The sequence below is a fragment of the Ochotona curzoniae genome, unplaced genomic scaffold (assembly GCF_017591425.1).
Source record: "Ochotona curzoniae isolate NIBS_2020 unplaced genomic scaffold, NIBS_Ocur_1.0 contig_4516, whole genome shotgun sequence".
Lineage (NCBI taxonomy): Eukaryota > Metazoa > Chordata > Mammalia > Lagomorpha > Ochotonidae > Ochotona > Ochotona curzoniae.
The window spans coordinates 3,073,766-3,098,804 of NW_024466313.1; the positions used below are offsets into that span (position 1 = coordinate 3,073,766).

At 57.7% G+C, this 25,039-nt stretch overlaps 1 protein-coding gene across 2 annotated transcripts; it reads left to right on the forward strand.

Annotated features, from left to right (window-relative positions):
• The first annotated feature begins 2,357 nt into the window (after positions 1–2,357).
• NDUFV3 (NADH:ubiquinone oxidoreductase subunit V3) lies at positions 2,358–12,189 on the forward strand. 2 transcript variants are annotated; one of them, XM_040986665.1, is made up of 4 exons: positions 2,358–2,483; positions 3,484–3,586; positions 9,186–10,073; positions 11,815–12,189. In XM_040986665.1, exons 1-4 carry the CDS (start codon positions 2,436–2,438, stop codon positions 11,970–11,972), a joined length of 1,197 nt encoding a protein of 398 aa, XP_040842599.1. In that variant the 5' UTR covers positions 2,358–2,435; the 3' UTR covers positions 11,973–12,189. The 2 variants fall into 2 exon arrangements, with proteins under 2 accessions (XP_040842599.1, XP_040842600.1); XM_040986666.1 differs by lacking the exon at positions 9,186–10,073.
• The last annotated feature ends 12,850 nt before the right edge of the window (positions 12,190–25,039 follow it).

Below are 25,039 nucleotides of genomic sequence, written 5' to 3' on the forward strand. Positions count from 1 at the left end.
GGCCAGCCCTCACCAGGAGACATGGGCGAGTTTGCAAGGTGGGAGAAGACCACGCTGAGGTCTTCCTTCTCCACCCCCAGGACAGGATGAGAGCAGAAGGGTGGTCTGCCCTCTCTTGCTGCCTGAGCTGGCATGTCTGCCGTCCCTCGCTCCTTGGGCCTGCAGTCTGGGCCTGCGTTACACCGAGCGGGGCCCTGGGTCTCCGCCTGGCAGGTAGCGAGTCCCCAGGACACATCTCTGTCTTAACAGGACTGCGTCTACCCTGCCGGGTCTCTGAAGGCCCCGGGCCATGCAGCGTGAGGGGACTGCAGGACGGACCCCACCGGGCACTGTGTGGAGCAGGTGTTGCCTGGAGGGGCTGGGCTCAGGGACGGCCGGAAGCACACGCCCCGTTGGTGTTGGTGTGGAAGAGCTGGCCTGGGTCCTGCTAGGAGCGAATGGAGGTCGGGGCTGCCGAGCACAGCATAGAGGACCTGGGCCGTCCCGTCTGGGCCTGCATGTCTGTGAGGACTGAGCATCAGTAATCTGAAATAACAGCGAAATGCTGTGGAGCGCAAGACCTGGAAATCTAACATTTATTAAGAAGAATAACTGTTAGTGTTCTCGTGGTCAATTTTCTTACTTAATAATTTTTTTCTTTTTGTTAAAGATTTGTTTAGGCAAGGCAAGGAACGTTGCGCTCGCTACTAACGGACTGGGGAAGCAGTGGAGGACAGCCCATGTGCTGCGGCCCCTACACCGTCGTGGGAGACCGGCTTCTGGCTGCAGCCTGGCCCAGCCCTGCCGTGGCAGCCATCTGGGAGGTGAACTAGCAGATCTGTGGTTTTGCAGCTGCCTTCTTCCCCACAGGAGCAGGGACCAGCACCTCATGTCAGGCTGTTGTGAATGTAAATTTAACAACCAGCTGTGACACCCACAGAGTTCCTTTCACCAAACCTCAACCAGCCCAGGGAAACATCTGCACTGGGCCCAGCACGATAGCATAGTGGTCAAAGTCCTCGCTTTGAATGCCAGGATCCCATATGAGCGACGGTTCTACTCCACTTCCCATCCAGCTCCCTGCTTGTGGCCTGGGAAAGCAGTCGAGGTCGGCCCAAAGCCTTGGGACCCTGCACCCACATGGGAGACCTGGAAGAGCTCCTGGCTCCTGGCTCAGCTCCAGCCATTGAGGTCACTTGGGGAGTGAACCAACGGACGGAAGATCTTCCTCTCTGTCTCTCCTCCTCTCTGTATATCCGCCTTTCCAATAAAAATAAATAGAAATATTTTTTTAAAGGAGCAGGCCTGATATGCTATTTTTTAAATGAAGATTTTGATAGTTGAAAGACAGAGACAGAGATGTTCAGCTTCTGGTTCTCTCCTGAAATGGTGCAAGAGCCAGCCAGGCCACCCCAGCTGAAGCCAGGATTCGGGATCCATCCGGTCGCCCACGTGCCTACAAGGACCGGGTACTGAGGCATCTTCACCTGCTCTCTTAGCTGCATTAGCAGGAAGGGGGTCGCCTCACCAGGAGAGGCCACATGACCAGTGTGTACCCCCGCCCTGCTTCCTCGGACCCCAGAGTCTGAGTCTGGACCGTGAGCTTCCGTAACCGAAGCCCAAACAAGCCTCCCTTCTTCCTGAGTAGCTGGTCTGTGTAATTGCAGAAGAAACTGGCTCACACACAGGCTAAGCGTGACGGGACTCTGACGGCAGATCTACCGTTTGCTTCAGTGTCCTGCAAGACGGGATTTCTGGCGGCATTGCTGTCATCTGCATCTCTTTTTATTAAAAAGCAGGTGTCCGTCGTGGGTTGTCGTGGGTCTCTCATATGGGATACCGACACTGCAAGGAGCAGCTTAGCTGGCTGCGCCACAAGCGGGCCCCTGCTGCTTTCATTGGATTCCAGCTTCTGCCCTGAACCGGGTCTGCAACAGCCGCTTTCTCTTGGCTTACCTTGCCCCTGCTTGAATCCCCAAATACCAGTCAGGAATCCCCTGTCAATCAAGTGAAACGGTCCCGGAGAGACCCCTCCCCCGGAAGGCGGGACCCTTCTTGTTCTTGTCTGTGATTGGTGGTCTTGGCTCAGGGGCGTGGTCTCGGAGCCCAGCGCCCTGAGAGGCCTGGGGTGCGTGCGTAGGCCCTCTGCCGTCTGCCCCGCCCCTATCCAGCCTGCGGGTGGTACCGCCCTCTCGCCCCGTCCTTGCCTGTGATTGGTGACGTCGGCCCGGGGGCGTGGTCTCGGGGAGCCCAGAGAGGCCTGGGGACGCGCGCGCAGGTCCACACCTAGCCCGTGGTTGGTCCCGCCCCCTCGCCCCCGTCCTTGTCTGTGATTGGTGTGCTCGGCGCAAAGGGCGTGCACTTAGGGCGGAGTGCGCGCGCAGCGGTCGCGGGCGTACCCGGGTGACCTGTGTCCGCGTCCACCCACTCGCCGTGGGCGCCGCTGTGTCACCGCCATGGCGGCCCCGCTTCTGCTGCGACAAGGACGCGCTGGGTCGCTGAAGGTAGAGGCGGGGCCTCCCCGGGCGGGCCGGGCGGCTTGAGGTGGGCGCCGAGCCCGGGCGTCAGCGGTGGGCGCGCGGGCGGCGGGCTCTGCTCCCGGAGGGCCCGGGCAGCCGCCGGCTTCGAGCACCTGAGCCGAGGAGGGCAGGCGCGGGAAGGAGCGAGGGCCTGCCGAGGCCGGCCGCTGTGGACAGCCTTAAGATGGCGCCCGTCGCAAGCGTGCACTTGACTTAGAATTCACTGGGGGGGGGCGGGTGTTTTCGGGGAGCACACTTGTGGCCCCCCCAGCCGTGTGGGCAGTGCCTGCGGGTCCTGGGGGCTCCTGAGTCTCCCGCGCAGGTGCAGGGGCCCTCCCAGGCCATTAGCAGAGAGCTGGATTGGAAGTGGAGATGGGATACCGGCGCTGCAGGTGGACCCTTAGCTCGCTCCCTGGGCACTGGTCCTGAGACCAGAGCGGAGCTCTTCTACTTTCTAAGTGCAAACTGACGTTTTTCACAAAGAAACGGTGTTTTGTGCTTGTATTTTCCCCCATAAGGTGCCGACAAACGTTAGAATAATCTTAAGCCTTCTGTTACAGATGGAGATACACCTGTGTGGCAGGCACTGTGGCATTGTGGTGTAGCACACTACCCCTCCATCTGTTGTGCCAATTGTAGCCCTGGCTGTTCCACTTCCCATCCAGCTCCCTGCCTGGGGTTTGGGAAAGCGGGGGAGGACGGCCCAAGTCCATGGATCTGTGCACCCACATTGGAGACCCCTGGGGAGGCTCCTGGCTTCCAACTGGCTCAGCTCTGGACATCGTGGCCATTTGGGGAGTGAAGCAGCAGATGACAGATCTCTCTGTGTCTGCCTGTCCTTTCTCTGTCGGCCTCTGAAATGAAAAGAAGGAAGGAAAGACGCGGTGTGAAGGCTGCGCTCCGTGCAGCTCCCGCCTCGTGCCGGCCCGTCATGGCCGAGGTCACTGAAGGCTCGCGCTGACAGGGCTGTGTGTGCTTTGTCCAGACGCTGCTGCTGGAAGCCCAGGCTCTCCGAGGACTGGCCGCGGAGTCGGGGAAGAGTGACAAGGGGCTGCCACCAAACCCCAAGAAGCAGAGTCCACCGAAAAGTAAGATCTGAGGGGCCCTCCCCCCCAACCACATGTTCTGGCCCCAGCACTGGCCCTCAGTGTCAGCAGCGGCTGACCGCAGTGGGTGAGCCACGGTCACAGCGTCGTCTGCGGCTCCGTGTTCACCCCTGACCATGTTCTGAACTGTGACGGAGTATAGCCCAGGGTGCCGGCACTGCCCCATGCCCTGACCTCCCTTCCCCCTCCCGGTCTCTGGGGGATCCACGGGGGCCCAGGCTTTGCGGGGCAGTGGGGAGCGAGCAGTCTGCTGCACTCCCGTGGCTGCTGCGGGAGCTGTGCCCTGTCTCCCGCGCCTTGCACGATCCTGCTGGCTCTGGCAGCACCTCTTCCCTTCTCACTGTGTGTTTCCTTGAAATGAAATCAGGGCAACCAAGAGCGCCCCTGTGTGCTGGTTCGCTCCCTACATGCCTGCGGTAGCCAGGAGCCCAGAGCTGCAGTCAGGCCTCCTGGGGTGGCAGGGATCCGGTGCACATGCTGCCTCTCGGGATGCGTTGACAGGAGGCAGAGCGCAGACATGGGGGCTGGTTGCCCACACTGTGCCCTGACCTGCACCACCAGGCCTGCCCCCAACACTGCTTTGCGCTTTTTTTTTTCCAAAATAAAAATTTATTTATTTATTTATTTGAAAGGCAGAGTTAGAGATGGAGGGAGGGGGGAAAGGAGACAGACAGGTTACCTCCCCAGATGGCCAAAATGGCTGTGGCTAGACCGGGCCAAACCCAGGAGCTAGAAGCTTCTTCTGGGTCTCCCACAAGGGTGCTGAGCCCCAAGGCATGGGGCCATCCTCTGCTGCTTTCCCAGGCACATCAGCAGCAGCTGGATGGGAAATGGAGCAGCTGGGACTTCCCCCACCCCCACGCCCCAATGTGCACGCGTGTAGCAGCTTAACTCACTGCACCGCAGGGCTGTGGGAAGAGAGCACGCATGTCTACCCTGTGCTGTGTGCCACAGGGCCGTGGGGAGAGGGCATGCATGTCCACTCTGTGCTGTGTGCCACAGGGCCGTGGGGAGAGGGCATGCATGTCCACTCTGTGCTGTGTGCCACAGGGCCGTGGGGAGAGGGCACGCATGTCCACCCTGTGCTGTGTGCCACAGGGCCGTGGGGAGAGGGCATGCATGTCCACTCTGTGCTGTGTGCCACAGGGCCGTGGGGAGAGGGCACGCATGTCCACTCTGTGCTGTGTGCCACAGGGCCGTGGGGAGAGGGCATGCATGTCCACTCTGTGCTGTGTGCCACAGGGCCGTGGGGAGAGGGCATGCATGTCCGCCCTGTGCTGTGTGCCACGGGGCCGTGGGGAGAGGGCACGCATGTCCGCCCTGTGCTGTGTGCCACAGGCTGCTGAGCTCTCTGAACTGCCAGGGCCACCTGCGCAAGCCCCTTGGGCTGGGGTCACACTGGGGAGAGGCCAGGCTGGGTCAGGTGGGCAGCACCACTCCGGCTGTCAGTGCCCCCCGCCGTGCCCTGCCTGCTTGTTCATCTGTAAGTCGCTCCAATCAGAGCTCAGAAGACAGGTCCTGTTAGAAAGAGAAGGCTCAGGGGACGTTTTCCACTTGAGAGACATGGGATTGGGGCATTTTTAATCTAAAATCTCATTGCTGCATCAATGACTCTATGAAGACTTTTATATTAGAAAGTTTTTTTAGATTTGTAATCTCCTTCCAGGGGCATGCGTGATATTGGGTGATCTTTTTTCTTTAATGTAATTTTTACATAGTTGATTAGAATGCAAAGGGTCAGGGCTAGAGGGCAGTGAGTGAGACCATTGTTTTCACATCCTTTTTTTTCCTTCCTGTATCTGAGGGAAGGGGAGATAGGAGAGAAGCCACACCCAGGTCCCCAGCGTAGGGCGTGCTCCGGGGTCCTGCTCAAGTGGTTTTGCTAGTCCAACAGTTCTGAATTGCTGCCCATCTTGCCACTCCAAGCGCGATGAAATCTCTCCAGAATCCACTGGCTGACACAGTCCACCTTACAGTCTCCGTTTGCCCAGATTTTCACTGCCAGCACTTGGCTGGGGTAGTTGATTGATTTGTTCTGTCCTCTCTTGTGGTGCCAGGTGTCCTCTGCAGGTTCCGATGGGCTGCCATATCCTCCATGTGCACCTGGATATGCTGCCCACTGCTCCGTCTGAGCCTCGAGGAGGCCCGGCTCTGACATGCACTCCACAGACCATGGAACCTGCAGTTCTCTCCATGGTTTGGGTTTGAGTCCAGCAGTTCATTTGGGGGATTCCCAAAGAAACCTCATTTGAGGTGATCCCAAACTTGATTCTTTTTTTTTTTTTTTAAAGATTTATTTATTTATTTTTTTTTTAATTAATAAATTTTATTTTGACATTCTTTACATAGTTAATTAGGGTAAGAAGGTTCAAGGGCTACAGGAAAGTGGATAATACTAATATGTTTTCCATATTGTTACCTTCATGTTTAAAAGGGGGGTATTAAGGGAGAAGGCCCACCCAATTTCCCACCCTCCCCAAGTCCCGGGTGTAGGGCATGCTCTGAGGTTCTTGCTCAAGTGGTTTTGATATTGCAACAGTTATGAATCGCTGTCAATCTTGCCGCTCCAAGCACTATGAGGTCTTTGAAAAATCCACTGATTGACATAGTCCATCATAGCTTAGATGGTTGGTTGACCCGTTCTGTCTTCTCTCTTTTCTTTGTTATGGTTCTGAGTCCAGCATTTAGATTAGGAAGATCTCCAAAGAAACTTCTTGTATGTGCTAACAAAAGATTTATTTTTATTATTTTTTCATTGGAAAGGCGGATATACAGAGAGGAGAGACAGAGAGGAAGATCTTCCATCCGATGATTCACTCCCCAAGTGAGCGCAACGGGCCGATACTATGCCGATCCGAAGCCAGGAGCCTCTTCCGGGTCTCCCACGCGGGTGCAGGTTCCCAAAGCTTTGGGCCGTCCTCGACTGCTTTCCCAGGCCACAAGCAGGGAGCTGGAAGGGAAGCGGGGCTGCCGGGATTAGAACCGGCGCCCTTATGGGATCCCGGGCGTGCAAGGCGAGGACTTAACCACTTGCGCCACCGCGCCGGGCCCCCAAACTTGATTCTTGTGTGTGCATGCCAGTACAGGGTCCAGCGCAGTTCATTGCCCAAATCAACCTACGCGCACACTGGTAGCTGCAATTGCTGGGTCAGTTCTGTCTCCAGTCCTGTCTTTCTACACAGACTGATGGTTGTTGTGGACTAACCTGATCCTACCCAACACACACTTGGCCCTCGCGCAAACCAATGGGAACTGTAGCCTGCTTGGAGCGATCCGCAATAACCCCTCCATACACCAGGCCCACTCTCTGCCCTGGTTCCCATGCTTGCCAGTATGTACAGCAGACTGGTCCAGTCTGTCCCACATCCCATTCAGCTCTCATACATGCCAATGGGCATTGAAGCCTAATTCAACCCAACCAGCCCCTCTATCCAGTCCACACTGGTGCCGGTGGGTGCCGCTCCGTCTAGCCACTCCTGCCCCTAGTCCTGGTTCTCATGCTCACCAGTCAGAGTTGCAGCCCATCAGAGAGGTACCCATTATTTCCCTATCAGGCCTACCCCCACCCCTGGTACTTGCACTCTCCAGGTAGTTCTGCAGTTTAACTTGACAGAATTTGCACCCTGTGCCAGTATCTGTTAGCTGGTGCTGTGGCAAAGTCAACCAACCCTCACCCCCTTTGCCTTATGCACGTATCAGTAGGTACAGTCCACCCAGCCTGAATTGACCGCAGTCCAGCTTACATGCAGGCCAGCAGGTGTGGTAGCCCTGCCCAGCCTGGTCTGTCCCCAATCCCAGCACTCACACTCACCCGTGGGAGTAGTGGCCCAGCAGAGGAGCCCCCTCTCCCCCCTGGGTCTCACATGTGCTGTTTGGATTCTGCAGCCCAGTCTGACAGAACTTATCTTACTTTGCCAATGGGTGCTGTAGCCTGGCTGGGTCTAGCCAACCTCCAGTTCCAGCTCACGCTAGTAGGGGCTACAGCCTAGCCAGCTGAGCCAGTCCCAGTCCTGGCCCTAATATCGACTGGCTGGTATTATGGCCCTGGCATGACCCACACACCATTCTGGTTCTTGGTTTTTCAGCGGGTGATATGAACTGGCCCAGCCCGGCCTGCCCCACACCCTGTTTTCGGGTGCTCATGCAAGTGCTGCAGCCTGGACCTGCCCTACCTGTTCCCAGCCTCAGTACCCGTGTCAGCGTGTTCCGTGGTCATATTTAGCTCAGCCCGTCACCACCCCAACTCTTAAGCTAACCAACAGAACTTGTAATTTCACAGGGTTAGGCCCATATATCCTGCACAGAATCTACCCCTGGACCTGGTTCTCTTGCGTGCTGGTTGGTGTCATGGCCCAGCCTAACATTACCTGTCCCCTGTTCCGACAGTCACTGTCAGGTGCTGGGATCTAGCCCTGCCAGTCAGGCCACCAGCCTTAGCTCATGGGTGAGTTGGCATGTGGTGGTCAGCAATGTTCCATGCTAACAAGCCCAGCTCAGGTCTCCCATGTAGACTGGGGAATCTGTCTGACCCATAAAGGTCTTCCAGTCTCCCCCCTCCAAACCGCCAGGGCTCAGTCCCCTCGCTTACCTGCAAGAACAATGGCCTTGTCATTGGGACCCCTCAAGAGTCATTCCTCATCTGCAAGGTGCTCCCAGGACGGTCCTCCCTCCCCCATATCCCCTTCTTTCCCTAATCAATCCACAATCCTTGTGCCAGGGAGTGCGTGGGTTCTCCAGCCCAGCCTTCGGAAGCCCAGCGGGTGGTGTGCTGGTCCGGAGCTCTGCCCGCCCACCAGAGTCCCAAGCTCCTGGCACGTGTGCTGGCCTGGTGCCTTACCCTCCACACACCCAAGATCCAGGCCCATTGAAGTTGCCCAGGCCTGGTCTGCCAGCACAGCACGGCAGTGTGCTGACCTGGGGCTCCCCCCTCTCCGCCTCCCTGCCCAGGACCAGGCACGTGAGGAAATCCCCAGGTTCGCTCCACCTGCCTAGAGGTGAGCTCCCAGGTGCCCACATGCCCACTGGTGCCGGACGCCTAGCCCTCTGCTCACCCAAGCCTGCATCCTCAGGCCCTCCCGGGCGCCCGCTGAGCAAGGCAGCAGAAATGATGGTTTTGGTGACATGTCACCTTGTTTCTTGGCTGGAGAAGTGCTCGGAGGCATGGGGACGTTGTTTTCAGGGTGTCTTTCTTTGAGCTGTAGTGTCCCTTCTTGCTCATGTTAAACCACCTGCACACCCCCAAACCCGAACCAGGCTCTGCTTCAATGTTTTGATACATGGTTTTTAGGGATTCAACCAGTGACACATTTTAAAACATTAACAGTTATCCAAAAATGTCTTTATTACATGTTACCTTAGAGTTGGCTGAATTTGTTTAGCATTGTCGTCAGAGCAGCTGGCTTGGTGAGCAGTGGAGACAGGCCCCTTGCTTCCTCTCAAGACACTGAGGGTTCCCTCGAGGAAACAGGGATGGCCCGTGACCACAGTCAGGGGCGTGACGATGTCCCAGTGCTGATGGGGGGCGGGGCTGTAGCTGACTGACAGGTGTGTGAAGTAACGGTCCTCTTTGTGCGTTTCCTAGATGTAGAGGCGTCCGAGGCCAGGGCCCCACTGCTGACCAGGCGCGCCGCGGACGCGCAGCCCACAAGCCGCCCTCCGCACAGGTCTCTCCCGGCAGCTGGCAGCGCCAGCACTCCCCTCACAGGCCACAGGGCCCAGAGGTTCCTGCCCCAAAAGACAGTGGTCGAGTTTCCTCAGAAAGCTCCATTTGTATTCAGAAAGCCGGGTGCTAAGTCAGAGGCGACTCAGAAGGGCCGGAATGGGGCGCCCAACTCCTCCTCCTCCTCCTCCTCGTCCAGCTCCTCCGACTCCGAGTCTGACGATGAAGGTGACCGCCCAGAAGCGGGGCCTGGCGTGCGGAACAAACGCCACGGTGGCTCCCTGAAACCCAAGACCTCCCCGGAAGAGGAAGCCCGGGCTCAGAAGCCACACACAGGGGTTGCCCGCCCATCGCAGCAGCAGGGGAGCCCCGCCAAGCCATCAGTCTCCAGAGAGGCCCGGCCCACCACCACAAGGCCCACGCCACGGGTGGAGGCTGAGGCGAAGCACAGCGTGACGGAAAGACAGCCACAAAAGGCGGCCACTTTGGCTGAGGGCAACCCAGAAAAGCACGCCCAAGTCTCTGCTGATGGCCCAAAGTCAGGATCGTCTGCCCCGGCGACAGGGGAGGCAGGAGTGAGGGCACCACTGCCGACTGCGCCCTCCACGGCCCCTGGGATGAGACGAGAGCCCGATGGCCTGTGGGGGACGGCAGGCCGTGTGGCGGCCACGAGTGAGAGTGTGGCAGCAGAGGCACCCCAGAGGGACGCGCCCGCCCTCCCTGCAGAAGAGGAAGATGCGTCCATGGCACCGGCATTGGTGCTGCAGCCACAGGAAGAGAGCGGGGCCCTGGAGCAGTCTGCCATGCAGGGTATTCCTCAGCCCAGCTGTGGGAGTCCGGGGGGGACTGGAGGGCGCATCCAGCTTCCCCAGATTGATAGTAGGAAGAGGCAGGCAGAAGCAGCTCAGATGCACACAGGGGGATTCTCTCCGTGCCAAGCCTGAGCGGGCTCCACATTGAGTGGAAAACCCAGGAGTGTGCCCTTGGCAACCGGCCATGGCCATGCACCTGTGCATGCCAGGAGCCAGAGTAGCAGACGCCGCTCAGGCCAGGACCTGCACACCTGCTGGCCGTCGCCTCCTCCAACCTGCCTTAGCAGATGCTCTCTGCCTTCTTTTTTCTTTTTAAAAAAGATTTATTTATTTTTATTACAAAGGCAGATTTACAGAAAGGAGAAACAGAAAGATCTTCCATCTGCTGGTTCACTTCCCAAGTGACCGCAACAGCTGTTGCTGAGCTGATCTTAAGCCAGGAACCAGGAGCCTCCTCCAGGTTTCCCACGCAGGTGCAGGGTCCCAAGGCCTTGGGCCGTCTCTAACTGTTTTCCCAGGCCACGGGCAGGGAGCTGGATGGGAAGCAGAGCAGCCGGGACATGAACTGGTGCCCTGTGGAGTGCCGGCACTGGGAAGTGGAGGATTAGGCAGTTGAGCCAGTGCACCAGGCCCTGCCTTCTTTTTTGTAGCGAGGCTGATAAAAGGGCCACAGGCTTCTTCCTGTCGTCCTGCGCTTTGTTGTGCATCACCCTTGGAAAGGCCCCGGCTGTGGTCTAGAACGCCTGTGAACCACAGCTGCTGCTCCACGAGCCTGCGCTGTTGCTTGTTGCTGCTGTCGCCTGCCTCCTTTGGGGTCTTTGCTGTCTTTTCTGCATTTGCCCCTTTTCCTCAATGTGCGGAGAGCCTGCGCCTGGAGAGCCCTGGCAGCATGCCTGGGAGCTGCCAGCGCCACTGCGTGGCATACTGCAGTGGAATGGATGCAGAGCCGCAGGATGGGGCGCAGTGTCACATTCTCGGATGCAGCCTAGGAAAACTCGCTGGGCATCTTTGTCTTTAGAAGGCTCCAGGAACATGCGCCCTTTGGGGGTGTGCTTCCCCCACGGCTCCTGGATTTGGGTGGATTTGAGTGTTTCAGCACACGTCTCCCTCTGTCAGCGGTGCCTGGGCTGTGTCCCTTCCCTGTCTGAGCTCGGAGTAGCTGATGCTGCACTAATGGTGGCTCACTGGAGCAGTGGACACATCAGATGGTTGGAAGCCAGGCAACCCTCGCCTTGATGCCCTGACTAGATACTGGGGGCCAGGAGCCTTGGCCCGCCCTCCCCCTCGTGTGGGTGGCCCTCGGGGTTCCCCGCACACTTTTGGTGGGAGTTTCGATGTGTGGGTTTTGATCGCTTTTCCATTTAGAGAAGCCAAATTTATTATTCCTAGTTGGTGAGTCTAGAACACACTGACTTTCCCCCTCGTGGCATGCACACCTCAGCGTGGCGGACTGCGGCTCACTCCCTTAGTGGGACGTGACTTTCTGGTACTCAGAAGGCTCGCTCAGCTGCTGTCTCTCAAGTTTCTTTCCTCTTGTTGCAGCTGGGTTTCTAGCAGGGGTAACGTGCATCCTGGGCCTAGGAGTATGCAAAGTGAGGGTCCGGAGGCATGGGGGGCTGCAAGTGCTCTCATCAACTTCCAGCTAACGATCTCCTGGCGACTTGCTGCTAACAGGCTGCTTGGCAGGCCCCTGCCAGCCCCGACGCCCTCCTCATGGCTGTCTCTGCCTTTCTTCCCAGAGCCCACCCCGGCGCCCGCCGAGCCGTGCGACATCAGCACCTACAAGAACCTGCAGCACCACGACTACGGCACCTACACCTTCCTGGACCTCAACCTGGACTTGTCCAAGTTCAGAATGCCACAGCCGTCCTCAGGCCGCGCGTCACCCCGCCACTGAGCAGTGTGCCCACCCGCCAGAATAAAGCCTGCTCAGGGCCCGGAGCCCGTGTGTGAGTGCTTCCCTCTCACAGGTGCCCACACGTGGCTCTTGGATGGGCAGCTTACGGCCCCCAGCCATCCACAGCTGTCACTGCTGTCACCCGGTAGGACAATAGCTTTTGGTGAGAACTGGGAGCTTCACTGAGTTGAAGTACCGCCCTGCCGCGAACGTGCAGTTTCCACCCTAAGGCAGAACAGTACATTCTCCAGTGACACAGCAAAGCAAAGGCAGCCGACCGCCTGGCTAGCTGGCCGGGCCCCACGCCCCTTACCACAGTGTGGCCCCAAGCAGTACAGCGGCAGTGTCTATGGGGCAGGTTCAGAGGGGCAATTTTTATACTTACGATTTATTTCTTTATTATTATTATTTTTTTTATTGGAAAGGCGGATATACAGAGAGGAGAGACAGAGAGGAAGATCTTCCGTTTGTCGAGTCACTCCCCAAGTGAGCGCAATGGCCGATACTATGCCGATCCGAAGCCAGGAGCCTCTTCCGGGTCTCCCACACGGCTGCAGGGTCCCAAGGCTTTGTGCCATCCTCGACTGCTTTCCCAGGCCACAGGCAGGGAGCTGGAAAGGAAGCGGGGCTGCTGGGATAGAACCAGCGCCCATATGGGATCCCGGGCATGCAAGGTGAGGACCTTAACCACTTACGCCACCACGCCGGGCCCCAGAGGGGCAATTTTTAAAAATTAAGATCTATTTTTTATTTGAAAGGAAGATTTTACAAAAAAAGGAGAAACAAGATTATCCATCCACTGGATCATTCCCAAATGGAGGCAAAGATTCATGCCGAGCCAATCTGAGACTCTCCCACTCAGGTGCAGGGTCCCAGCTGTGGGCTGTCCTCTGCTACTTTCCCAGGCCACAAGCAGGGAGCTGGATGGGAAGTGGAGCAGCCAGGACATGAACCCACAGCCATATGGGTTGCTGCCACTTGCAGTTAGAGGATTACACAGTTGAGCCATTGTGGCAGCCTCAATATGTCATATTTTGCAAAAATACAATGAAATTGGCCTATTATCTCTTTTCTCATCCATAATACCAGTTTTGTCAAGAGAAAGGTCAAGTAAACCTAAATTGAGAGCAATTCTATAAAATACATGACTGAGAAGCTTCAAAATCAGGTCAGGAACGGCAAGGGGGATTTGGAAACAGCCGGAGTGGAGCATGGCCACGTGCAGCGTGGCGTCCAGTGAGTCCCTACTCCGCATCTCGACTCTCCAAGCCTGTGAGGTGAGCGAGGAAGGGCCACGTGCCCTGTCCCGGCTGGGCAGCGCCTGCCTGGCCCTTCTCTGGTCCAGACTCCAACCTTGGAGCTGCCTGTGGAGTCATCTGGGGGCGGACCGGCTTGGGGCATGACTCGTGGGGACTCAAGGCCGTCGGTGCTGCCAGTCACACAGACAGAAGTCACAAAAGCCAAGGTGTTGCAGGCAGCAGTTAGGGAAGGGGCGGGTCCTGTGTTCACCTCCGTGAGCTTCACTGCCGCAGCTGTCAGGGCGCCTGGCCTGGCCTGGCCGCCTCCTGTCCCCCAGCTGTATGCATGCCCCTGACAGCAGCTGTGTGTGTCCTGGGGCAGAGCAGCGCCCGTGCACGGGAAGCCACTGCCATGCACTGCCCCACCTCCTCTTGTGGGTCTGTTACGGGCTTCCTGGCACACTGGACACGGTTCACCAATCCTGCCCCCGCAACATTAGAATGCCACAGCTAGAAGTGGGCGTGGTTGTAGTTGCTGCCCCTGGCCTGTTAGACCCAGGAGGCTCAGCTGCTCAGCTAGTTACCTATCTTCATTATAATAAAGCCACTGGGTCTTGCGCAGTAGCTCAGTGGCTACAGTCCTCACCTTGCACAGGAGGGATCCCATAGGGACGCTGGTTCTAATCTCAGCGGCCCTGCTTCCCATCCAGCTCCCTGCCTGTGGCCTGGGAAAGCAGTTGAGCTCAGCCCGAAGCCTTTGGATTCTGCACCTGCGTGGGAGACCCGGAAGAGGCTCCTGGCTTTGGATCGGCACAGAACCAGCCGCTGCAGCCACTTAGGGAGTAAATCATTGGACAGAAGATCTTCCTCTCTGTCTCTCCTCCTTTCTGTATATCTGACTTTCCGATAAAATAAATAAATCTTAAAAGAAGAAAAAAGATAAAACCCTTTAAAATAAATAAATCTTCAGGGCCCAGCAGCTAAATTCTCCTTTTGAGAGCACCAAGATTCCATATGGGCGCTGGTTCATGTGCTGACTGCTCCACTTCCCATCCAGCTCCCTGCCTGTGGCCTGGGAAAGCAGTCGAGGACGGCTCAAAGCCTTGGGACCCTGCACCCACGTGGGAGACCTGGAGGAGGCTCCTGGCTTCAAATCAGCTCAGCTCTGGTCGTGGCAGCCACTTGAGGAGTGAATCAGCAAATGGAAGATCTTTGTCTCTCCTTTCTGTAAATCTGACTTTTCAATAAAAATCTAAAAAACAAACAAACAAACAAAAAAACCCACGGGAACTGTTACTGAACCCCGCGAGTCGCAGTGCTGGCGTCTCCTGGAGAACTTCCCATCAGAGAACCCGGTAGTGCACAGTAGGCTGCAGGATACTGGAAAGTCAGGTATACAGAGAGAGGGATCCTCCATCCGCTGCTCTCCAGAGTGGCCCTAACGGCCGGTGCAGAGCCACTCCGAGGCCAGGAGCAGGGAGCTTCAGGGAAGTGCCCCCTTCTCTGGGCTGGAACCTGGGGGAACCCCCCTGTTAGGGACCAGGCAGGTCAAGAGCTGAGGGGGTCTGGACGCGTCAGCCCGACCTAGCTGCGGCAGCGCCCCTGCACCCCTGGGACGCCCCTGCAGCCCCCGGACGCTCCTGCACCATCCCCGGGACGCCCCTGCAGCCCCCGGGTGCCCCTACACACACCCCCGGGTGCTCCTGCACCCCCTGGATGCCCCTGCACCCCCCCACACACCCCTGCCCCGGTCCTGGGCGGCTGGCAGGCGTGCAAGAGCTCGCCCCAAACGCCCTTGCTGACCTCCCGACTCCCTCCCAGTGCGCCCCCGGGTGAAGGGGGGGATGTCCGGTGGTCCGGCCGGCCCACAGCCTGGCCCCCGTGACGTCAGCAGGGCGGACTCCCCTCAGCACGTGACATCTCCCAGGGCGGCCTGACCTCTCCCACCACGTGACCCCTCCCCAGGTAGGAGGGACCGAGTCCTTCCCGCCACGTGACGTCTCCAGGGCAGCTCGGCCCCTCCTACCACATGACGTCTCCCTGGGCGGCTCGGCTCCTCCTACTACGTTGAGTGGCAGCTCGCAGGCTCCACCCCTCTGCTCCGGGTTGCGCGGACGCAGGTTTCTTCCTGCGTCTCGCCTGGTCCCGGGTGTACGGTCCCCATCCTCTCGCTGAGGGCCGGGGCGAGGGAGCGCCTCGAGTTGTCCTCGGCCCCAACATCCCCCAGGGCCTGCGTCCAGCTAATGGCGCAGCTAGACTTGCCCGTCCATCGGTGCCCTGAGCCGAAGGACACGCAGTAGCCTGTGCGATCCCTTTCCTTGTTTTCATCCTTAAACCACCGGAGAAACGGCCGGTCAGGCTGAGTCGGCCGCATGGTGCGCCCCAGCATCCCGCTCCGGGTACATTTTCATTGTTTATAGAACACCTTGTTAATGGCCTCGCGGCCCAGCAGCCCGGCTGCGCTGGTGCGACCTAGCTGCCTTTACCAGTGCCATGTGTGTCCACAGCATCGCTCCAGACTGCTACGCTTGGAGACCTGGGGATTTTCACACGGCCGGACCTGTGCACCCAAGTCAGGGTGCGCTCACGGGGGGCCAGGATAAGGAGTTAGCCCTGGCAGCCGCCCACCATGGCCTCCCCGGAGAGAGTGGGAGGGTCACCCCACCGGGGTGGTCTGGGGTGGCCGGGGTCTGCGTGTGGTTCCTGCTCCTTTTGGAGCCCTAACACCTCCCCGCAGCACGGTGGGGTGGGCGCCTTGCCTAATCGGCCTCCTTCCCTCACTGGTGTCCTCCGTCCCCTCGCCAGAGGCGGCTGGCCACCTTGGACCCCAGCCCCTGTCCCCATCAGCCTCTCCTGCGTTCAGGACCCAGCTCTGGCTCCTGAGCCCCACTTCCTGCCCTTACAGTCCTGGGAGGCAGCGCGGTCCCTGCCGCCCACGGGGACCTGGATGGAGCTCCCAGCTCCCAGTCCACTCAGACTTGCCACTGTGGGCACTGGGGCAGTGAACCCGCTGGTGGAAGCCTTCCCCAACGCTCACTCGCTTTCAATCACTCCTTCCCCCTTTTTTTTTTTTTAAGATTTATTTTTACTACTTTTTTATTGGAAAGGCGGATATACAGAGAGGAGAGACAGAGAGGAAGATCTTCCGTCTGTCGAGTCACTCCCCAAGTGAGCGCAACGGCCGATGCTATGCCGGTCCGAAGCCAGGAGCCTCTTCCGGGTCTCCCACGAAGGTGCAGGGTCCTAAAGCCTTGGGCCGTCCTCGACTGCTTTCCCGGGCCACAGGCAGGGAGCTGGAAGGGAAGCAGGGCTGCCAGGATAGAACCGGCGCCCATATGGGATCCCGGGCGTGCAAGGCGAGGACCTTAACCACTGTGCCACCACGCCGGGCCCCCCCTTTTCTTTTTTATTAAGTGCTGGTTTTGAAATCTTGAAACCCAAGCCAATAGGGACCACACGTTAACAAGTGTATCCCGAAGTTTCTCATGTGTCGGAAACTTGCTGCCCAAGACTTCCAAGAACGCCACCGTCGGGTCGACCAGAGGAGGGAAGCGGAGCCAGACTGCGTCTTCTCTGGAATGCAGGTGACCATCGCTGCTGCTGGGATGGGCGCGACATGCTAGGGGACACCGGACCCTTGGCGAATCTGCCACTTTTATGTAAGTGTCTTCAGAGGGAGAGAGGGAGGGCTGTACGAAGCCCTGCCCAGCAGCAGGCCGCATGAATGCCCCTGCCTGAGGTGGGGACACACCAAGACACGGTCCTGGACACGCTGGCGTCCGGCCACATGGTCACCGGAGCAGTGCCTCCTCGCGCAGCTTCTGGCTCTGTCCTCCCTCCCTCCCCGTGGTGCCACGTGTTCTCTGAAGGCCCCGAGGAGCTGGGAGCCGAGGTGCCTGTGAGCTAGGGGCGCATCTTGTCTGGGCGTGCCCCGCCCCCCAACCTTTCAGCGAGTGACCCGGCAAGCAGTGGCTCTCCTGCACATGCATGCTGCTGGCCTGCGGGACACGTCTCCCCGCGCCCCTCCTTTCTGTGGGTGCCAGGTGCGTGATTGTGGCATGGGAAGGGTGCCAGTGAGCCCAGGAGCCTGTGAGCCAACAGCCACAATGGGAGAGGATGTGTGAAGCTTGAGCCGGTGTCCCGCCAGCAGCTGCCCCTCCCTGGGCAGGCTTACGGCCTCTGGCTGTGGTGCAGCCAGGAAGCCTGTGCCAGCCTGGGGTTTTGCCAGCACTTGGAAGGCCAGGGGCTGGGCCTGCGGTATGGGTTTTCCCTGATGTTGGCGGGAGCCAGGACGCCTCAGCAGGAGGTTGGGTCAGAAGCAGAGCAGTGGGGACTCCAGCCCTGTTCTGCTACGGGCTCATGGCTGAGCCCCGGGGCCACAAACCTGTTCCGGAGAGGGCCTGCCTAAGACGGCCCGGCAGTCCTGGGACGTCCCCAGAGGGCCCTGGCCTCCTGCCCCGTGCTGCTCAGCCTTGACCCCACACAGGAGTCACACCCCAGCACTGCCTGCCTTAGGCACCTTCCTGGCCCCTCTGCTTGGGCATTGACCTCACCAGAACCAAGCTGGGCACAGCCATGATCCCTGCAAATGCTGGGAAGGTGACGGCTGCTCCCGAAGGCCCTGAGCCACCCCTTACATCCACAGCACAGGTACACCACATGCACAGACTACACACACACCTTACACACAGCACATAAACACACATACAGAGCACAATATATGTACACACACATACACCATATACCCACCAGAAGACACATACCACAACCTGCACACACAACCCACACCACATCATACACATCACCTTACGGTCTTAGGCAGCTAGCTCGGAGTTCCCAGCCTGGAAGCCACACCTACCCCACCTGTGGAATCCTCTCTGCCTGCCTGGCACCACCTGGAACCTGACTGTGGTACTGTGTAACCACGCTGCCCTTAACCCCATGAAGGCCCATGATGGGGAGCGGCTCGCTCTCTTGATCACATGCTTTTGTCACTCTGGCACTCCGACTCTTGGCCCCCCCAGTACCTGCTCACTCTGGCTTCTGGTAGACAAACCCCAAGGACAGGGAGCCGTGAGCATGGCCCCTGCGAGTCTGTATTCCTCGCCCTCTGCTTGCTGAGTGGGCGGGACAGAGAAGATGCTTTGTATCTCTAATGTGTGTCCTTTGAAGAGCTCCCGGCTGAGCGCAGGCAGAGAGGCCAGGGAGAGGGGAGGCCAGCCGTGGCCGAGCGCGGGCGGAGAGGCCAGGGAGAGGGGAGGCCAGCAGTGGTTGAGCGCGGGCGGAGAGGCCAGGGAGAGGGGAGGCCAGCCGTGGCCGAGTGCAGGCAGAGGCCAGGGAGAGGGCTGTCTGCAGCTTTGGAAGCGTGCCCAGGCTGTTCACTGCATGTCTCTTAGGATAACTTACACAAGCCTTCAGCTTAACAGAGGACTTCCTGGTGCCACTCAGGGTGTTCATTCAGACTGGACTCAATTTTCATTTGCTAATTTCTAGTTGTCATTGCCATTGTCAGGCTTGGTTAATAAAAACCTGCTAACACACCTTAGACTTGCCTGGCGTGATCACTCTGCCATCCCACAACAACCACACATAAACACAAACACACATGATATATACCATTCAACATAGCACACATAAACACACATGATATACACCATACAACATACCACACCGCACACCACACACACACGATACTGCACAGTACACACACACGATGTACCCCTATACACAGAGCACACTCTACACACTACACTGCATGTTACACACACTACATGCTGTGCCCAGCTAAGTGGCCATGGGAGGGCAGCAGGTGGCTGGGTGCGGTTACGTGGAGCAGGCTGGATGCTTCCGCTGCCCATGGAGCCCAGCTCCTTCCCAACAGGCAGGAATGGGGGTTGGCTGCTGGGGTTTCACCGTGGTTCCAGTGCGTGGGAGGGACTCAGGGAACAAGCCATGGAGGAACACACATTTCCCGCCCGCCCTTTGTGAAAGCAGGGCTGTTCCACACGCCGACTGCCCGCGCAACTGTGGGAACAAGTCTGTCAGCGCTCAAGCACGCCTGGCCATCGCTCCCGGGAGCTGCTCAGTTAGTTCTCCCTCTTACCTGCCTGGCTCGCAAGGTGCCCTGGAGCTTGCTGGGCAGAAGAGGGCCTGTCGCAGCACAGGCTCAGCCTGTGGGACATGTGGCACAGGTCACAGGCGCACAGCTCGTTCTGCACACCAGCGTGCCTCATTGCACGGAGCTGCCCTGGCCTTCAACGTCGCAGCCTTGCCCTTGGTAGCTTTCCTTCTGCTGGGGTTCTCATCTGCTTGGTGTCTCCTTGGTGCGATGCAGCCACGTGGGGCACGGGAGAGCAGGTGGAGCTGTGTTCACGAGGACAGCACTGACCGCAAGGGGCCTTGTGCGCTCGGAGGGCCACGCTCTGCTCTGCCGCTCAGCTCCCCAGTGGAGGGCGCTTCTGCAGGTAAAGAGCGAAGTGTAACGGCGCTGCTGTAGGCTCAGCTTCCAACGGGAACGGTTAACATGGTGTCCCTTTTCTTCCATGAATTTCCTACCCTTCCTCCACATTCCTTATGTCTTTCTAAAAAGCAAATCCCTGGCCCAGCATGGTGACCTGGTGGCTAAACTCTTACCCTGCATGCACCAAGATCCCATATTTACGCCGGTTCGTGTCCCAGCAGGCCCGCTTCCCATCCAGCTCCCTGCCTGTGGCCTGGGAAAGCAGTGGAGGAAGGCCCAAAGCCTTGGGATGCTGCACCTGCATGGGAGACCTGGAAGAGACTCTGGGCTCCTGGCTTCAGATCAGTTCAGCTCCAGGTGTTGCGACCACTTGGGGAGTGAGTCAATGGACAGATCTTTCTCTCTATCTCTCTGTATATCTGCCTTTCTAATTAAAAAAAAAATCTTAAAAGAAGCAAATCCCATGGGGCTGGCACAGTGGCACAGCAAGCTAACTCTCCCCTGTGGCGCCAGAATTCTATAGGGCTGACCGTTTGTGTCCCAGCTGTTCCACTTTTGATCCAGCTCCCAGAACTGCATCTGGGGAAGCAGTGGAAGATGGTCCAAGTCCTCAGGCCCCGACCCCACCTAGGAGACGTGGAAGAAGCCCCTGGCTGCAGCTCAGCTCAGCTCCGGCCATTACTGTCATTTAGGGAGTGAGTCAGTAGATGGGAAACCCTCCCTCTCTACCTCTCCTTCCGTCTCTCTCTGTAAAATCTGTATTTTAAATAAGAAATCATAAGAACAAGTGAATAATAAGACAAGCCCCAGACAGCGCAGAGCCACACCACAGCACGGCTGGGTGTTAAGAATACACGTTTCTGAGTAAGTCCGGCCCTCTGTGAAGCTGAATCCCAGTGTGGTGACGCCAGGGTCCGCGGGGCCACGGCTGCACCTGCCTCTCCAGCTGCGTTCCTGAGAGCAGCAGGCCAGCCTGCCAGAGGGCACAGCCACGGCACAGAGTTTAAGAAACAAACTCCCGAAGCACCTGGTTCTCACCTGGCCTCGCCCTGGCCACCGCCGTTTTTTCTGTGTCACCACTCTCTCACTTTCATATAAATAAATGTAATCTTCAAAAAAGGGCCCGGAACAATAGCTTAGTGACAGGATCCTTGCCTTCCAGGTGCCAGGATCCCGCGTGGCACCGGTTCATATCCCAGCTGTTCCACTTCCTTTCAAGTTCACGGCTTCTGGCTTGGGAAAGCAGCAGAGGATGGCTCAACTGCTTCGGACCCTGCACCCACATGGGAGCCCCAGAAGATGCTCCTGGCTCCTGGTTTCAGATTGGCTCAGTGCCGGCCACTGTGGCCACTTGGGGAGTGAACCACCAGACACATGTTTCTGTCTCCTCTCTAAATCTGCCTTTGCAAGAAAAATAAATAAATCTTAAAAAAAAAAAATCAGGAGCTGCTGTGATGGCTCAAGTTAATCCCCAGCTCAGCACTGGCAGCCGATATCAGAACACCTGTCTGAGTCCTGGCAGTTCTGCTTCCGAGCCAGCTCCTGCTGATGGGCCTGGGGAAGCAGCAGAGGACAGCCCGGGGCTTGGGCCCCTCGCCCACATGGGAGACCCAGATGGACTTCCAGCTCCCGGTTTCAACTTGTCCAAGCCCTGGCAATTGCAGCCATCTGGGAAGTAAACCTAAAAATGGAAAATATCTTTCTCTCTCTGCTTTTCAAATAAATAATAATAAATGAAGTCATTTTTAAAGATTTATTTTTATTATTTTTTCATTGGAAAGGCGGATATACAGAGAGGAAGATCTTCCGTCCGATGATTCACTCCCCAAGTGAGCGCAACGGGCCGATACTATGCCGATCCGAAGCCAGGAGCCTCTTCTGGGTCTCCCACGCGGGTGCAGGGTCCCAAAGCTTTGGGCCGTCCTCGACTGCTTTTCCCAGGCCACAGGCAGGGAGCTGGAAGGGAAGCGGGGCTGCCGGGATTAGAACCGGCGCCCATATGGGATCCCGGGCGTGCAAGGCGAGGACCTTTAACCACTTGCGCCACCGCGCCGGGCCCAATGAAGTCATTTTTAAAAAGAGATTTATTTGGGCCCAGCGCGGTGGCGCAAGTGGTTAAAGGTCCTTGCCTCGCACGCCCGGGATCCCATATGGGCGCCGGTTCTAATCCCGGCAGCCCCGCTTCCCTTCCAGCTCCCTGCCTGTGGCCTGGGAAAGCAGTCGAGGACGGCCCAAAGCTTTGGGAACCTGCACCCACGTGGGAGACCCGGAAGAGGCTCCTGGCTTCGGATCGGCATAGCATCGGCCCATTGCGCTCACTTGGGGAGCGAATCATTGGATGGAAGATCTTCCTCTCTGTCTCTCCTCTCTGTATATCCGCCTTTCCAATGCAAAAATAATAAAAATAAATCTTTAAAAAAAAAGAGATTTATTTATTTTTAATAAGCAGATTTCCTCAGAGAAAAGGATCTGTCTTCCACTAGCTCACTTCCCAAATGACCACAACGAGCTCAGCTGAGCTGATATGAAGCCAGGAGCCAGGAGCTTCTTCCGGGTCTCCCACATGTGTGCAGGGACCCAAGGCTTTGGGCCGTCCTTGACTGCTTTCGCAGGCCACAGGCAGGGAGCTGGAGGGAAGTGGAGCTGCCGGGATTAGAACCAGCGCCCATTTGGGATCGCAGCACTTGGTGATGGAAGATTAGCCTACAAGACCAAAAATAAATAAATCTTAAAATAAAGGTGGGGAGTTGCCATGATTTCCGCCCTCCCATCGACAGTGTGTCAGGGCGCTGATGTCTCATCCTTGCCACCGTTGGTGTTGTGCTCCCTGGTGCTCAGGGGCATCTAGCAGTGTGCACAAGATCTGCCGCTAAGAGGAAGCCTGATAGAGGAACTTGGGGAGCACCTTTATCGGGGTGCAGTCCCTGCAGGTCAGCGCAAGAGCTAATGCAAGGAACAGCCCCTAGTACACCAGGTTACAGCACCTGCTGGCACACGTGTGGCTCAGGTCTGGAGGTGTACCAGCTGGGCCAGCTCATAACACCCAGTGGCAGATATGAGAACCAGCAGGGGTGCAGGACGGCTGGGTCTGGCCGCAGCACCAGCCAGTTCACAACAGGGCTGGGACTGGGGCTGACTGTGCTGGGTTGCGCAGCAGCTCCAGCCAGTACAAGCTGGAATGGGGACAGGCCAGGCTGGGTCAGATTACAGCACCCACCGGCAAATGCCAAGGTGAGACGGGTCATGCCAGACTGGGCCGCAGCACATGCAAGACCTGGCCAGGGGCGTGAATCTAGTAGGGGAGTAGTGGGCCACTGCTCATGCTGGCAAGCATGAGAGCTAGAACTGGGGGCAGACTAGGCTGGGCAGGACTACACCTGTTGGCTTACACATGAGCTGGGTTGGGGAGAGCCAGGAACTAGGTTGGGGTAACTGCTTATATCCACTGGTAACAGGCATGAGCCAGAATAAGGGCAGATGGGCTGGGCTTTGCTGCAGCATCTGGCAAGTGCTGTGACTGGGGGCAAGTCCTGTCGGGCTACACAGCAGAACCATCTGCAAAGTGCAAGCTCTGGGGTGGGGAGTGGATCCACTGGGGGAGGGAAGGGGGATAGGTTGCAGGCTCCTCTCTGATGGGCAATTCTCTCTGGTAAGTATGATAAACAGGACTGGGCGAGGGCCAGATGGACAGGTGGTGGCATCCGCTGGCATGAGTGCGGGCTGGAGGCTGGAGTTGGTTGGGCTGAGTTAGGCTTCAATGCTCAGTGATGTGTATGAGATCTCAATGGGATGTGGGGCAGACCAGTCCGTTGCACATGCTGGCAGGCACAGGAACCAGGGCTGGGGGCCAGTCCAGTGGGGTTATTATGGGTTGCTCTGGGCTGCAGCTCCCCCTGTGGCACACGAGGTCGAGCGTATGTTGGGCCGCAGCCCCCACTGGCTTGCTGAGAATGGCGAGCAGAACAAACTGACCAAGCGCCCGGTGAAGACAGCAAACCTCTGGGCCGATGGCGACTCACAGGCAGACTACGACAGCCGATGGACCTCGGAAGGATTTGCCCATCTGTGGAGCGGTGACAGCAGCACCATCTCAGAACTATGGAAGCCCCGTGAGCAGAACCCTCAGAACACGCTCCAGAGGGGGGACCCCGGGTGACAGGTCGCAGTTCCTCATCCCCCAGGGGGTGCGGCGGCTGGGAGCCTGGGTGTGGTTTCTCCTCTTGTACCCTCCTCTCCCCGATATATAGCAAGAAGAAAAAGAAAATGTGTAAACAATGGTCTCACCCACTGTCCCTTCATCTCAACCCTTCTCACCCTGATCAACTATGTAAACATCATAAAAAATAAAACAACAAAAAAAAATTAAACAGAGAGGACCGCGGTCCTGCTGCTGGGTTAACCACAGCCACTGAGTGTGGCCTTGAGAGGATGGCAGAGGCAGGCAGGTGCATGGAGGGTGGGTGGATAAACAGGTGAGGCTGAAGGGAGCCTGACAGTGGGAAGGTGGGCGGGCAGAAGGTGGGCGGGCAGGGGCAGGTGGGCAGGCAGAAGGTGGGTGGGCAGGAGCAGGTGGATGGGCAGGGGCAGGTGGACGGGCAGTAGAAGGTGGGCGGGCACATCCAGCACAGCCCGACGCTGACGGTGGAGGTAGTCTCCCTCATTTTCTGCTCCCTCTCTCTCCCTTGTGGCTAAGAGCAAATGTACAGTTGTTGGGGGTCTCCTATGAGGGCGGGGGCGGTGGGCATGAGTGGGAGGTGAGGCCTTTGACAATGTCCCTGTCAGCATGGCCAGATGCACATGGGGGACACGACAGCTCTCTGAAGCCTGGGAGGGCATTTAGTACCACAGAGGACAGAACAAACTGGACAGCTCCCCCGCCAAGCTTTGACAGCAAGTGTCTGGATCAACGGAGACCCTAAGGCTGGTACGTCAGCCAGTGGACCTTGGGGGGGATGAAGTCAACACTATCTCAGAGCGATTGAAACTGCTTGAGCAGAACCCTCAGAACACGCTCCACACTGGGGGCTCTGGGTGACATCAGGGGGCCGTCCTCCATCCCCGGGGACTGAGGTGGTTGGGCTGCTGGGAGCGGCCCTCTCCCCTCCTCTGCCCCCTTCCCCAGACACAGGGAGAATGAAGGGTACTGGAAACATATCACTCGCTTTCCCCAATTCCTCGATCCTCCCCACCCTAACCAGTGGTCCACATACATCCTTCTCAACTATGTAAGCATTATTACAAATTTATTTTTTAAAATGTCAGTCACTGTTCCACTCCACTCTGCCAAGTTTTTTTTTTTTTCAAATTAAAATCGCTCTATTACATGATTAAAACACCCCCTAATTCGACTCAGGATCCCAGCTGTGGTT

Bases quoted from the DNA above. Each gene is read 5' to 3' on its own strand.
- NDUFV3 (XM_040986665.1), top strand. From the start codon at position 2,436: ATGGCGGCCCCGCTTCTGCTGCGACAAGGACGCGCTGGGTCGCTGAAG. The intron at 3,587-9,185 runs GTAAGATCTGAG...TGCGTTTCCTAG, and splicing joins GAAGCAGAGTCCACCGAAAA to ATGTAGAGGCGTCCGAGGCC. The intron at 10,074-11,814 runs GTATTCCTCAGC...CTTTCTTCCCAG, and splicing joins GGAGCAGTCTGCCATGCAGG to AGCCCACCCCGGCGCCCGCC.